We start from the raw sequence: 15000 nt of genomic DNA on the forward strand, positions 1-15000 counted from the left end.
CTGGAGTGAGTGTGGATCTGGAGTGTGTGTGGATCTGGAGTGTGTGTGGATCTGGAGTGTGTGTGGATCTGGAGTGTGTGTGGATCTGGAGTGAGTGTGGATCTGGAGTGAGTGTGGATCTGGAGTGAGTGAGTGTGGATCTGGAGTGTGGATCTGGAGTGAGTGTGGATCTGGAGTGAGTGTGGATCTGGAGTGAGTGTGGATCTGGAGTGTGTGTGGATCTGGAGTGTGTGTGGATCTGGAGTGAGTGTGGATCTGGAGTGAGTGTGGATCTGGAGTGAGTGTGGATCTGGAGTGAGTGTGGATCTGGAGTGGGGATCTGGATCTGGAGTGAGTGTGGATCTGGAGTGAGTGTGGATCTGGAGTGGGGATCTGGATCTGGAGTGAGTGTGGATCTGGAGTGAGTGTGGAGTGAGTGTGGATCTGGAGCGAGTGTGGATCTGGAGTGAGTGTGGATATGGAGTGTGTGTGGATCTGGAGTGAGTGAGTGTGGATCTGGAGTGAGTGAGTGTGGATCTGGAGTGAGTGAGTGTGGATCTGGAGTGTGTGAGTGTGGATCTGGAGTGAGTGTGGATCTGGAGTGAGTGTGGATCTGGAGTGTGTGAGTGTGGATCTGGAGTGAGTGTGGATCTGGAGTGAGTGTGGATCTGGAGTGAGTGTGGATCTGGAGTGAGTGTGGATCTGGAGTGTGTGTGGATCTGGAGTGTGTGTGGATCTGGAGTGAGTGTGGATCTGGAGTGAGTGAGTGTGGATCTGGAGTGAGTGAGTGTGGATCTGGAGTGAGTGAGTGTGGATCTGGAGTGAGTGAGTGTGGATCTGGAGTGAGTGAGTGTGGATCTGGAGTGTGTGAGTGTGGATCTGGAGTGTGTGTGGATCTGGAGTGAGTGTGGATCTGGAGTGAGTGAGTGTGGATCTGGAGTGGCTGTGATGCAGATCAGCACCAGATCCGGGTTGGCTCTGGTTCCAGTCTAGGGCGGCTCCAGATCAGAGTGATGGAATTCTAGGAAGTCTGAGAAGCATTTGTATTTCATGTGAATGTGAGAATGGGACAGAGCAAGGGACAGAGCAAGCAGCAGAAGCCCTCTGCACGCTCTCACACACAGGCACGGTATCTGGGCCCCAATCACACCCACTCTACTTCAACTCAAACAGGACACCTGACACCCCCCCTCCACACACACACACACACACTGTACTGAGCAGCAGAATCCCTGAAAAGACAATATCCAACAGTGCCATAGAAAGAAGCTGTGACATGACGTGACGAGTACCATCCCATGAACCCTGAACCCAAGTGATTTATTTCAAATCTGATCAATCTTTCTTTGTGTTTCCTGAGCTCGTGAGCACAGCTGTGATTTGAGTGCTTTCAGAATGAGAGAGACAGCCTGAGAATATGGCTCTGGCAAACAGAGGCACCAACATGGCAGCAGTGAGGCCAGCAAGCCCATCGCTCCGAAGTGCACATTTTCTCTGACTTGTGTGAAGAGTGTGCAGAGGCATGAGCCGCCTCCTCCTCCTCCTCCTCCTCCTCCGTCACACCACAGAGCTGCTGAATGGAAGTGTGTGGTCCGGTCACATCATGTCACATCACGTCTAGGCAGTGTGCAGAGGAAGACAAGCAAGCCTGATATGCCAAGCACAACGACAACAAAGCAGGCACAAAACACACACACACACACAAAGGCATGCAAACAAGCTAAATCTATGGTCTATATTTGTTGTTTTCCCTTCTTCTCCAAAACAACAAGGAAATGGCAAACTGTGCTACAAGCCAGATGACAAACAAATTCACTCATTCCCTTATTGGGGTTCTGGTTTAAAAATGTCCCCTCAGGTCTTAGAGAAGACAACCCCAAACCAACCAGCACGGCAGAGCTGAACCTGAGTCTGAATACCAGCTTTCATGCTCTACAGAACAGACTAAACATCAGTCCTGTGGCAGGCCTAAGATAAGCATGGAGATTAGAGTAAATACCAGCATTAAAAAGTCCCAAAACAGAAAGGCCAGAATACACCAATCAGTGTTGGACTGATAACATGAACAGACGCATTAAACTTCATGTACACTATTTATTTATTTGTTTGTTTTTCTAGTCTTTTAAATTGGGCCTCTTCAAGAAGCTGACAGAAACCCAGCACAAACAGTGACTAGGACTGCCACACAGCAGGCACACTGCGCTATCCTTCTCTGGGCAACACAGATCTGACAGAACACACATCACCAACGACCAAGAATACAAAGTGCTGGTCTGACATAGTAAACATTCTCAGTGGTGGTGGAGAAGGCCTCTCCATAGAGATGCAGAGAATGGGTGAAATACGTTACTTTTAGATCCGTTTTAGTTACCGATCACTCTCTGAACCGTACCAAAAACAAAGCTACTAGCTAGGTTTATCAGGAGAAAAGTATCTGGGAAATATGTCAGTTATACCTAATACTCTAACTCGTTGAAAATTGTATCCCTAGCAAGCAAACTCCTGTAACGTATTCGGCTAACCGATGTCTATGTGTTCCTGCTCAGTTATTATGAACAATTAAGCTGTGATTTATAAAGTTGACTGAAATGGTAAATCTACCGAATCAATATCATCAACAAACCCCACTTCTGCGGTGACCCATCTGATCTGCTGGTAAAGCAATTAGAAGTTATGACTCCGATGAGATTGAATCAGTATTATGAGGTTTCGTGGGCATGATGGTTAGAGATATGAATCGGCGAAGAACATTCTTAGACATACTATATGTCTAAAATGGCAAGCCGAACGGCAACAGCACGCAGCAGCTGAAAGTTTGTTTAGGGCGCTACTAGTTTCCCAGATTAATTGATGTAAATTAGCTAGCCAAGTTAACGTCAGCTAGTAACATCAATCAGACTGGACTTGCTAGCAGGCTAGGATAGAGTTAACTAGCAAAACGTCACTCAGTGCACACCAAACACAACCAATATCTGTTGGCTAACAGATATCCAGCTTGAAATAGCAAACTATTGGTTTGCTAACCAACAGATTAGTTAGCGAACTAAAACACATGAAATCAAAACGATCCAGACGATTAACATTAGACTCACCGCAGCATTGCTACGTGTACTCAGAGTACGACGGGGGTCGTGTGTACTCACTTGCTCAGCCAAAATCTGCCGGTTTTGGATTGCATTGTTCCGCATTAATAAGAAAGCATCGGTCAGACGCCTAGTTGCCATGGCTACTATGTGCGAGATGGATTTAGCTAGCTAAAATGCTAGCTGCAAAAGTTAAACAACGTCTACTAGACGTCGGTTTAAAGCTATAACCTATAGCTACAAGCTCTGATGTCTAACTGGCTGTCCTCAAGACAACGTTAGCGAGCTAGCCTGCGAAGGCGCAGGCTGACTCGCCCACCAGCTGACAGGCACCAAAACATCTAATAATCCCCGTCCCTCCGACTTGAAATTACTGATGGCTTGTGTCGTGTATCGCTCCTCAGGTGTGAACATAAATGATAAAAACAAAGGCGATGATAAATTGTCGTTTATACTATCCTATTTCAGGAGTGTAATACGAGTCGTTGGCCTTTGAAGCGTGGAAAACGTAAAGACGTTTACGTGCTACTGAACTGCTACCACTTCCGCTTAACTGGACTCTGCACAATGTACGCATGCGTTTCACGAAACAGTTTGGTGCAAATGTTGTCGACAGGTTTCAACAGAAGTCAAAGCATAGGAGATAAATAAGAACTATAAAGAACCATAATAAGTAAATGTGGGAAACTATTTTTGGAAAATAAGGATCTTAGACCGTCACAATTAGTACATGATCAAATTAATGTAAGCATGGAGATAGCTAGCTTTGCTGGCGAGTTTGTGTGTTTAATATCCAATGAAAAAGTGTAGTGTTCTTTGTCCCAGTTTACTGTTTAAAAGTCCATATAGGCTAGTCTCGCCACTTTCGGACAGGAACTTCGGGATCAGGCTCCTATCCAAATGAATGGGGAGAGACCCATAAGTCCACATATGATTTATTTATTCTTCGTATTGACTTGCTCAGTGCGCATGCACAAAATGTCGCTATTGCTATGGTAACGGTGGAAACAAACGGACTGTTCAGGTGAGTCAGTTATATCGTTTCCAACAATGTGATTGGCTATTTAAAATACAGGGCAGGATTTCCAAATCTACCATGTTTACCATAACGCCCCCCCACCTCTCTGTTCATTTCTCTATCAGTGATTTGTCTCCTCCCTACGTCGCTGGGTTACCTAAACAGTTTCCGGTTCCTGGTTCGAGTGAGTATTGAGGTAGCTGAGTTTGTGAATCACAGATTATTGGTTTTCTTGTTACATGTATCACTGTACACCTCTATATGCTAACTGTTGTTTGTAGCATTTGTTTATAACACCGTAATATTTTTGTCACTGGGCCAATCGAGCTTGGTGGAATCTCTCGCTTCCTTCAGCTTGCCAGCTAGCAAGCTAAAACTGACATGTAGGATAAAGTTAACGTTACGGCTCAAATTACTATCTAGTGTTTACATTTCATTGCATGCAAACCCTACCATCTCTGACAATATCCTGACCATAACCAGATAAACATAACGCCGTAATCAGAGCTGAGAACCAGAACGTTTGATAGTTTGAATAGCATGCTAACTTGTTGCCATTGTGAATGGCGTGCGTGCAAAGCTGAAACCTACCGCCTATTATACTTGTAGTCTAGTTGGAAAGCTAAATAAGGTCATGTAGATGTCTCTGGCCAGGACCTAGCCCACTTTCAGTTATGCACGCATCTAACAGTCATTAGTTTGCTTATTTAGTTGCATAGCCCCACTGGCGAGGGCCCCGGGTGGTTGGAAGCGGGAGAAATAAATAATTCACGGGACTCCTGCAAAACGAAATTACTGAACATTACTGAAACTTATTAAAGAAGCTTGCAGAATGGTATTGGTGTTCAATATACTGTTGAGCAACAGACGTGTATTAGGCTACATAGCCTCAGTAAGTGGATGTTTTTGTTTACGCTGGGTCAATGTATGGATAGGCAACGAATCCCTCCCGTGATCCATGGCCCAATCCCGGTGCCGATAGGTGACCATATGTTTGACGGGTAGGTCATTGCGAGCACCAACTGTGAATGCAACACAGCACCAGACCATGTCATGCCCACTGCTGTCTTCTCCAAAACGATAGCTGTCGCTTCGGAGAAAAATACAATCTTCACCGCTGGAAAGTAAAATGCGCCGAATAAGAGCACAGTAGAATGTACCTGACAGTTAACTGTATTGTCCTACCAGCATTCGTTTGTGGATTAATTTACCAGTTGGAAGCAACAATAAGAACAGGTCATGTGCCCGATAGACCCCAGTGAAATGGCCTAGGGCTAGGCTATACGACATGACAGTCCAACTGGATCGATCACCTGTGTGGATTAAACTGGACGAGTCCTAAACGTTTCTGGTTACAGTTTTATTGCTCGTCTCGAGCGAAAGTAGTCTGTTACCTAAATGTAGGTCATCATTAACTTGTTAGATGGTTCAGGTCCTTGGCTATTTAAAGCGCCTTGAGACAATTGTATTGTTTTAGCGCTATTTAAATCAAATATATGGTAACAAAAGACGGTCTCAACTGCATTATGGAACAAACAGGTTTTTTTTCTCTAACGATTTTCATCAAGGAAAAGTTTTGACCCTCAGGTAAGACTAAGTAAACCACACACACGTTTGTACAGTTGTTGCAGTAATCTCCCTCCATGAGTTCTGTTCCATCTGGGAATCCCTATGCAGTTTCCGTCCCATGAATCGGATCGGCTCCAAAAATGTAATGTGTTCCTCCTTGGCCCAAGCTACACCCCATGTTTCATGAAAATGGGGCTGGAAGTTTTTGCGTAATCCTGTTTGCAGACAGACAGGCTCGGGCCAAGCTTGTGTTTGGTTATGTTCTACGCAAAGAGTTGGACTGTTCATCTTTAAACCCATCAGTCTTGTCAGATCCGTAGGACATTGAACAGATCGTGCTCGTGGGCCAGCGGCAATCATTCAGCCTGTCCATACGTTTCTAAATCTTTTAATGTCAAGTTTACAAATCATTTCCTAGTGCAAAGAAAAGCTTACACAGGTATTATATCTGGCCTGTGAGCCAGTATTAAGTATTAAAACCATGTATTAAGTATTTAAGTATTTAAACCATGTTGCTTGGTGGCACTGTGTACCTGCTCCAGTTTAGGGTGAATTCTTCTACCTGGAAGTTCTGTTCAGTCGGGTGGTGTGGTCGTTCAGGACGCTGCTGAGCTGAAGGATGGATGAGGAGGTGTTGACTGAAGTCCCTCCAGTGGGGGGCGCTGCTGACACGCCGATGGCATCAGAGGATCTTCAGCCTGAGGAGCAGAGAGAGGAAGCTACCCCTCACACACACGTGGAGCAGAGAGAAGAAGCTACCCCTCACACACACGTAGAGCAGAGAGAAGAAACTAGCCCTCACACACACATGGAGCAGAGAGGGCAGATCGCGCCTCACACACACGAGGCCACAGAGAAGCCCTCGGAATCAGGAGCAGCAGCGGAGAGGCTGACTCCTGCTGCCCCCGCCGACCTGGGGCAGAATGACGCTGGGGGGCAGGCAGATGGCCCCCCCCAGGAGGAGCAGCCCCCGGAGGACTGGCTGGAGCCGCTGGATGAGGATGACTTTGAGGACGAAGACGAGATGCAGAGCGGCTCTAGAGACGGCAGTGTGAGCGGCAGCATGCTGGGGGTGGAGCGGAGCGGACGAGGACGGGGGGGCAGGGGGGGGTAGGTCACTCCTTTACCTCTATGTGTGTGTGTGTGTGTGTGTGTGTGTGTGTGTGTGTGTGTGTGTGTGTGTGTGTGTGTGTGTGTGTGTGTGTGTGTGTGCGAGCATGTCTGTGTGTGTACGTGTATATGTGTGTGTGTGCGTGTATATATATGTGTGTGTGTGTGTGTGTGTGTGTGTGTGTGTGCGTGCGCATTTATGTGTGTGTATGTGTGTGTGCGTGCGTATATATGTGTGAGTTGTGCGTATATGTGTGTCTGTGTGTGTATGCGTGCAGATATATGTGTCTGCGTATATGTGCCTGTGTGTGTGTGCGTGCGTATATATATATATATATATATATATGTGTGTGTGTTTGTACATGCAGACGCAGGCCGCGGCTTCTGGTTGAGGAGGACTGGGACGACTGGCCAGGTCTAGGTCAGGGGTGGAAGCGGAAAGAAGTGTTTCGACGCTCTGGTTGCTATGCTGGCAAAAGTGACACCTACTACATGAGGTACATGCATACACACACGCACACACACACACAAACACACACACACACACACACACACACACATCGCCCACTGCATACACATGTCACGCATCAATGTACAGTATATATTACATTTATCCTAAATATCGTCTAAACATATGTCGCATCTAGCTATTTACCCTAAAATAGTCACGTGACGTCTTTGTTACAATAAGAAAAATGCCACTCAATTAATTTAGCTGATTCAATTAATTTGGGTTAGTATGTTTTTTTTTTTGTCCAATTCAACGCATATTCAAACAAATGGAAAAAAAAAATTGTCAACTTAATGAATAAATTAATCAAATATATTATTAAACCATTTTTTACATTTCATAAATTAACAAGATTTTACCATCCAGTGTTTTGTATGAATAACAAGAACCGATTCAATGTTCAGGATGCACTGGAGCTCATCTCCATGGAGATGACAGTCAGTTTGAGGGATGTGGAAGTAGCTCAGATACACTGGAGCTCATTGTGTAACTCACCACCTCACCACAGAGGTGCCCCAAGGCTCGGTGTTGGGACCACTTCTCTTTGCCATGTACACCACCTCGTTGGGGCTCCATCATCCGCTCGCATGGTTTTTCATATCACTGCTATGTAGGTGATACCCAACTGCATCTGTCTTTCCCACCTGACGACACCCCTGTTGCGGATCTCGGATTGTCTCTCTGATATATCCACAAGGATAAAGGATCACCATCTTCAGCTGAATTTGGCTAAAACGGAACTGTTGGTCTTCCCAGCCAAACGGGCCATACACCGCAACATCGATATCAAAATTGAGTCCTTATCTCTTGCTCCTTCTAAAGCAGCAAGAAATGTAGGCGTCATTATCAATGACCAACTAACATTCACAGACCACATTGCCTCTGTCTCCCGGTCGTGCCGCTTCTCGCTATTCAACATCCGCAAAATCAGGCCGTACCTAACCCAGTATGCCACCCATCTGCTGGTATAAACCTTGGCGATTTCCCGCCTTGACTACTGCAACGCCCTCCTATCATTTTGATGTGTTGTGGAAATGCAAATAAAAAAAGTCAAACCTGTGTTACCAAGCAGAAAACTGTCAAGCTGATTTATTTTCAAATGAGGAATAAACCGAAACCATTTAGCTGAATAAACAGAAACCATTTAGCTGAGTTTGGCACCCAGAAGCTCATGTCTGGGCACCCACCTGTTGAGCCCTGGATTGACAGCACTAGCACACACACATGTTTACAGTTGAAGCAGCTGTGTGTGTGTGTGTGTGTGTGTGTGTGTGTGTGTGTGTGTGTGTGTGTGTGTGTGTGTGTGTGTGTGTGTGTGTGTGTGTGTGTGTGTGTGTGTGTGTGTGTGTGTGTGTGTGTGTGTGTGTGTGTGTGTGTGTGTGTGTGTGTGTGTGGAAAGCAGCACAAATCTGCACAATTTAAATCCCTCGTGGGTAGAAGTAGTAGATTCATTGTGCATGTTGTATAGTACAGGCAGACTGTCATGTTGTATAGTACAGGCAGACTGACATGTTGTATAGTACAGGCAGACTGTCCAAGACTCTTCGCCTTGAGGTCAGAGTGTCAGCCCGGAGGCAGAGTTAGGGTTAGAGTACTGATATTGACCTTTGACCTCTCGTCAGCCCCAGTGGAGTTAGGGGTAGAGTACTGATGTTGACCTCTGACCTCTCGTCAGCCCCAGTGGAGTTAGGGTACTGATGTTGACCTCTGAACTCTCGTCAGCCCCAGTGGAGTTAGGGAACTGATGTTGACCTCTGCTCTCTCGTCAGCCCCAGTGGGGTTAGGGTACTGATGTTGACCTCTGCTCTCTCGTCAGCCCCAGTGGAGTTAGGGTTAGAGTACTGATGTTGACCTCTGACCTCTCGGTTTCAGCCCCAGTGGAGTTCGCCTGCGGAGCAAGGTTGAGTTGGCCAAGTGTCTGTCTGGCTCCATGGATCTGGGGATGTTTGACTTCAAGTCGGGCCACTTCCTGAGTGAGCAGCCCCCAAGGAAGAGACGGAGATGGACTAAGGTAACAGCACACACACACACACACACACACACACACACACACACACACACAAAAAACTCCCAAAGGAAGTTTCACAAACACTGGGCTGACCCTCATCTTGGGACTGATCTGGCTCTCAGACCAGACCACACAAGACCAGGGCCAGGGCCAGGTTCATTCCAGAATGGTCCACTGCTCTGCAACAGCTACCAGGCCACCACACAGCCTTGGACAAGTGTGTATGAAATGGAGGTTTCATGGTTGGGAGAGCTTTGTGTGTTTCTTGGATGCTGTACAGTTGGGTGCTTGCTTTCCTTCTCTTATGTTCAAGCAGAAATCTGAGCCTTTTCCATTTCTTAATATTACCTTGTGAGGTCGTTGGGGTTTAAAACTCATAGGTGTCCATTACAAGAGACATGTTCAAAAGAAGATTCTGTGTTAATGTTGACTTCTTCAATTGGATTTCAAGACATATTGAAGCTTGCATGGGAGAGACATTGCCCTCAAGCTAACTTTAGCATAGCACACCAGTGCAGCTGTCTTGCATAGCAGGACAGCACAGCCAGTTTTAGCACAGCTAGTTTTAGTTCTATGGTTCTATGGTGCAGCATGCCAGCACATCTAGGTAATAGCATAGCATAGCAGCTAGCTTTAGCAGAGAAGGTCAAACACCGCTAGCTTTATCTGTAGCGTAGCAGGCCAGCACTGCTAACTTTAGCGCAGCATAGTAGGCCAGCCCAGCTAGCTTCAGCTTTAGCATAGTAGGCCAGCACAGCTAGCTTTAGCGTAGTAGGCCAGCACAGCTAGCTTTAGCTTTAGCGTAGTAGGCCAGCACAGCTAGTCAAAGTCAATTTATTGGCACAAACGACACACAGCAACACACAAGTGCATTTAGGGTGGCGACACGGGACACACACACACACACACACACACGCATGCCGAGGTCGCAGTGAATTTTTCCTCTGCATTTTCCCATCCTGGACTGTCCTTCCTCCAGGAGCAGTGGGCAGCCTTTATGGCGAGCTTCAGCATTAGCATAGCAGGCCAGCTCAGCTAGCTTCAGCTTTAGCAGGCCAGCTCAGCTAGTTCTATCTGGGGCAGCATGATGCAGAGTGGTAATGTCCATCCCACTGGGTTGTCTCTTAGGGGAGCATGCAGTCAGACCAAAGCCAAGAGGAGGATCAGCTCTTAGCAGAGAAGGAGCAAAGCCAAGAGGAGGATCAGCTCTTAGCAGAGAAGGAGCGTCCGCCTGCAAAGAGAAAACGAGCCAAAAACTTTAGCGATGTTGAGAAAAGGCGCCTTCACCAGCTTGTGCTCAGTTTCCCTGCTGCTGAAAGCAGGAGTCATGGTAGCTCCTCAGAGACAGACAGGAGCACAGCTTGGGCAGAAGTCTGCCAGAGGTTCAACAGCGCCACCAAGGAGCCGCCCCGGACCCTGCACCAGCTGCAGGTAAGAGTCCAACCCAAGCCCTGCACTCACTCGTTGGACTGACCCTGTGCTTCTGGTGTTTCTGATTCCACTCCTCCTCTCTTTCTTGAAGCTACTCTGGAGGAAAGTGCGTCTCACAGGCGTGCGCAGGGCGGCCCGGCGGCAGAGGGGGCCGCTGGCCCGCGGGGCGGCGCTGATCAAGCTGCGGAGAAAGGAGATGAAACGTCAAAGACGCAGAGCTCTCATTCCCCGCCTCGTCCCCGCGCTCAGCCCCCGCCTACAGCAGCAGCTCCAGCCCTGCTCCCCATCCAGCCCCCTCCAGCCCAACCCTGCCTCCCCCTCGCTGCCCACCCCGCTCACTATTAAACAGGAGAGCGGCGACACACTCATATCCACATACGAACACACACTCATGTGCACACACACCCTGGTCCAGGAGTACAACCCCACCACTGCTGAACACGCTCTTAGCAACAGCCCTCAGCATCCCCCTAGCAACAGCCCTCAGCATCCTTCTAGCAACAGCCCTACCAATGCCGTCCCTGGGCATCTGGTGGCTGATGGCTTGCAGGAGACGAAGCCGTCCTGCTCTACTGGTGAGATCCTCTAGTCATGTACTCTTCAACTCTTTTTCTACTCTTCAACTCTTTTTCTACTCTTTTACTCTTCAACTCTTCAACTCTTCTACTCTTCAACTCTTTTTCTACTCTTCTACTCTTTTTCTACTCTTCTACTCTTCCACTCTCTTTCTACTCTTCTTCTACTCTTCTGTTCTTCTGCTCCTCTAGCCATCTGCTGACTGGTCTGGTCTGGTCCACATTCAGCCAGCAGGGGGCGTCCTTCAGTCAGCTGACTCTGGTCTGGTCTAGTCCATATTCAGCCAGCAGGGGGCGTCTCTCAGTCAGCTGACTCTGGTCTGGTCTGGTCCATATTCAGCCAGCAGGGGGCGTCCCTCAGTCAGCTGATTCTGGTTCCATCATCCGTGGTGGGCTCATGTCTGTCAGTGAGTCATGGGGATGGTGGAACACCTGAACTAGATCAGTGCTCATGTGAGTGTGATCACCTGAGTCACCTGACTGTGTGTGTGTGTGTGTGTGTGTGTGTGTGTGTGTGATGAGCACTCTAAAGAGGCTGCCTCTGTTCCTATGTGTCTGACTCCAGAGCCCTGCGTGAGGGTCAACCCCCCCCCTCCCTGTGCCATGAGTGTCCGGAGAAGACGGCGGCGCAGCGAGTGCGAGCGGCGCCTGAGCGAGCAGCTGGCCCTGACCTTTCACCGGCAGCGCATGCGCTTCCTGCGGCAGGAGCACGAGCTGCGCATGCGCGTGCTGAACCTGGAGCTGGCCCTCAAGGAGCAGGAGCAGGACCTGCTGCACGCACGCGCCGCCAACACGACCAATCACAGCGCACCTCACTGCCCCGCAGCCAATCACAGCACACCACACCTACCTGATTCCGCCCACGGAACCACCCCCAACCCCCAGAGCCCCGCCTTCCCAGGCCCCTCCCACCAGCTCTCCAAACAGAGCCAGACGGCCAATGCTCTGATGGCGCTCATCTCTGGCAGCAGGAAGAGGGCCAGGCAGGACCCTCCCTCCAGGCCACCGTACCCCGACAAACACAAACGGCACGGCACCAAACAGGCGGGTAGGAATGGGGCAGGGTCCAAAAGCCACACCCTCCCCTCAAAGAAGAACGGCAGCAAGTGAAGGTGTGAAGGTGTGAAGGCAGGACATTGACTAATAAAGAAGCTTGCTCATTTTGACAATCAGAGAGGACACTCTTAGCGCGCACACACACACACACTCAGGGTAAGAGATTGTTTATGGGATTATTTGAGGTTTGAAATAATAGTTTGACCAAAGCTTTTCTGTGTTCTGTATGCCCGTTTAGATTAGGCTGAATGCATGGATTTGTAATAAACTGAAGTTTGTTCATTACCAGTCTTGTGTTTCATTCTCAACTTGAGAGTTGCTGCTCATGTAGAATCTGGGCTGCATTCTATTGGAACTCCAGTGCATTCTATTGGAACTCCAGTGCATTCTATTGGAACTCTAGGGCATTCTATTGGAACTCCAGTGCATTCTATTGGAACTCTAGTGCATTCTATTGGAACTCTAGTGCATTCTATTGGAACTCTGGTACATTCTATTGGAACTCCAGTGCATTCTATTGGAACTCTAGGGCATTCTAGTGCATTCTATTGGAACTCTAATGCATTCTATTGGAACTCTAGTACATTCTATTGGTGGCGTCCAGACACTGAAAATGAGCATAAAGCACAAAGCCATTATCAGCATTAGAAGTCTACATGGTATGATTTCATTTCATGTCATATAGGGCACAGACTTTAAGATGTATGATCTCATTTCATGTAATATAGGGCACAGACTTTAAGAAGTCTACATGGTATGATCTCATTCTATGTCATATAGGGCACAGACTTTAAGATGTTTGTCAACTGGACTCAACCTGCTGCTGTTTGGAAGCACTCCTGGTCTGTAACACTCCATTGCTTGGTGGCACTGGTTGCTTGGATGTGTGTGTGTTGAGCTCAGAGTGAGTGGTGTGTGTGTGTGAGGTGTGTGTATCTGTAAGGTGTGTATATGTGTGTAGTCTGTGGAAGTATACTTCAATGTGCACATGTGCGTCTCCAAAGTGTACTAGTCTTTCCGCACACAACCTCAATCACATGCGTCTCCAAAGTCTCTCCGCACGCAACCTCAATCACATGCGTCTCCAAAGTCTCTCCGCACGCAACCTCAATCACATGCGTCTCCAAAGTCTCTCCGCACACAACCTCAATCACATGCGTCTCCAAAGTGAACTAGTCTTTCCGCACACAACCTCAATCACATGCGTCTCCAAAGTCTCTCCGCACACAACCTCAATCACATGTGTTTGCTTCACATGACGTAGAGATATTATTTCAAAGAGGTCTAAAGATTTCTCTGCTCCTTCATAACCGATGACTCTGTTATTCAAATACAGACAGCTACCTACCTTAAACCTTGCTGGTGATCTAATCAGCTCTCATTCTCTGAAGCGTGAAATCAAGGAAACTCATTTGATCAGCGGCTCTCCAGTAGTCTTATGCACAGGGGCCTGCTAATGAGAATGTGTGTCTGTACCGTCAGTCGCTTTGTTGAAATCTTTTTTATTTCATCGTTTATTTGTTTGTTTGGTGTATGTGTGTGTGTGTGTGTAGTACCTGGTCAATGTATCCATATTTGTAGTTGATGGTTAATGCATGCGTGTATATAGTTGTTTGTTACTTGTTGGTTAATAAGTGTAGTCATTGGATAGGGTATGTGTAGTTATTAGTTTTTATATGTGTGTATGTAGTTGCTGGTTGAAATGAGTGTGTGTGTGTGTGTGTGTTTGTAGCGGAAGGATGAGCATTCTCCATCTCTAGACGCCGGAGTGTCGGACGACTCCAGCCACCCAGCAGACGACTCTCGCTCTCGCTCACCCGACTCCCTGCACAGGGTGCCCCTTGCTGGCCGCTCCAGTGCACTGCATCAACACGCTCCCCCATACCCCGACCCGGCCCTGGCTCCACTCAGTCCCCCCTCCAGCCCAGAACCCCCCCACACTGACGACACGGACACTCAGGACTGCAGCACCAATGGAGACAAGGCAACAGGGGGGCCCCCCTCCAGAGACGGGTGAATAAAAGCATATAGTAGCTGTCTGCATCTCTATTGATTAGTGCTGTCTGAGCAGAGGTCTGCATCTCCTCTGTTGATTAGTGCTGTCTGAGCAGAGGTCTGCATCTCCTCTATTGATTGGTGCTGTCTGAGCAGACGTCTGCATCTCCTCTATTGATTGGTGCTGTCTGAGCAGACGTCTGCATCTCCTCTATTGATTGGTGCTGTCTGAGCAGACGTCTGCATCTCCTCTATTGATTGGTGCTGTCTGAGCAGACGTCTGCATCTCCTCTATTGATTGGTGCTGTCTGCATCTCTATTGATTGGTGCTGTCTGCATCTCTATTGATTGGTGCTGTCTGAGCAGACGTCTGCATCTCCTCTATTGATTGGTGCTGTCTGAGCAGAGATCTGCATCTCCTCTATTGATTGGTGCTGTCTGAGCAGACGTCTGCATCTCCTCTATTGATTGGTGCTGTCTGAGCAGACGTCTATCTAAAACTTTCAAATCTAAAACACTGCTGTACTTTCTCTCCTTCTTCAGGGTCTGTTGCAAATGTGGGGGGAGTTTCGCCGCAGTCGCTGTCGGTCAGACGCTTTGCCCCAGGTGTAGAGGTGCGTGTGTGTGTGTGTGTGTGTGTGTGCCAGAGCAGAGGTACGTGTGTG

The 15000-nt window shown here is 47.9% G+C and overlaps 2 protein-coding genes across 7 annotated transcripts in view; one reads left to right on the forward strand and one right to left on the reverse strand.

Annotated features, from left to right (window-relative positions):
- Window positions 1-3593, reverse strand: part of stx16 (syntaxin 16) — a 10849-nt gene extending 7256 nt beyond the window's left edge. The window contains exon 1 of one of the 2 annotated variants that reach the window (XM_012832002.3): window positions 3123-3593. In XM_012832002.3, coding sequence (XP_012687456.1) covers window positions 3123-3203 — 81 coding nt within the window. In that variant the 5' untranslated portion in view covers window positions 3204-3593. Of the gene's footprint in view, window positions 1-3071 lie in introns of both variants that reach the window. The other variant, XM_012832000.3, reaches the window with a different exon arrangement.
- Window positions 3594-3716: 123 nt separating this feature from the next.
- Window positions 3717-15000, forward strand: part of LOC105904127 (methyl-CpG-binding domain protein 1) — a 19776-nt gene continuing 8492 nt past the window's right edge. For 2 of the 5 annotated variants that reach the window (XM_031567877.2, XM_031567880.2), the window contains exons 1-6: window positions 4182-4276; window positions 6192-6759; window positions 7128-7256; window positions 9143-9281; window positions 14073-14353; window positions 14879-14949. In XM_031567877.2, coding sequence (XP_031423737.1) covers window positions 6269-6759; window positions 7128-7256; window positions 9143-9281; window positions 14073-14353; window positions 14879-14949 — 1111 coding nt within the window. In that variant the 5' untranslated portion in view covers window positions 4182-4276; window positions 6192-6268. Of the gene's footprint in view, window positions 4087-4179; window positions 4277-6191; window positions 6760-7127; window positions 7257-9142; window positions 9282-14072; window positions 14354-14878; window positions 14950-15000 lie in introns of those variants that run through there. The other 3 variants (XM_031567878.1, XM_031567879.1, XM_031567881.2) reach the window with 3 other exon arrangements.

The sequence above is a fragment of the Clupea harengus genome, chromosome 5 (assembly GCF_900700415.2).
Source record: "Clupea harengus chromosome 5, Ch_v2.0.2, whole genome shotgun sequence".
Classification (NCBI taxonomy): Eukaryota; Metazoa; Chordata; class Actinopteri; order Clupeiformes; family Clupeidae; genus Clupea; species Clupea harengus.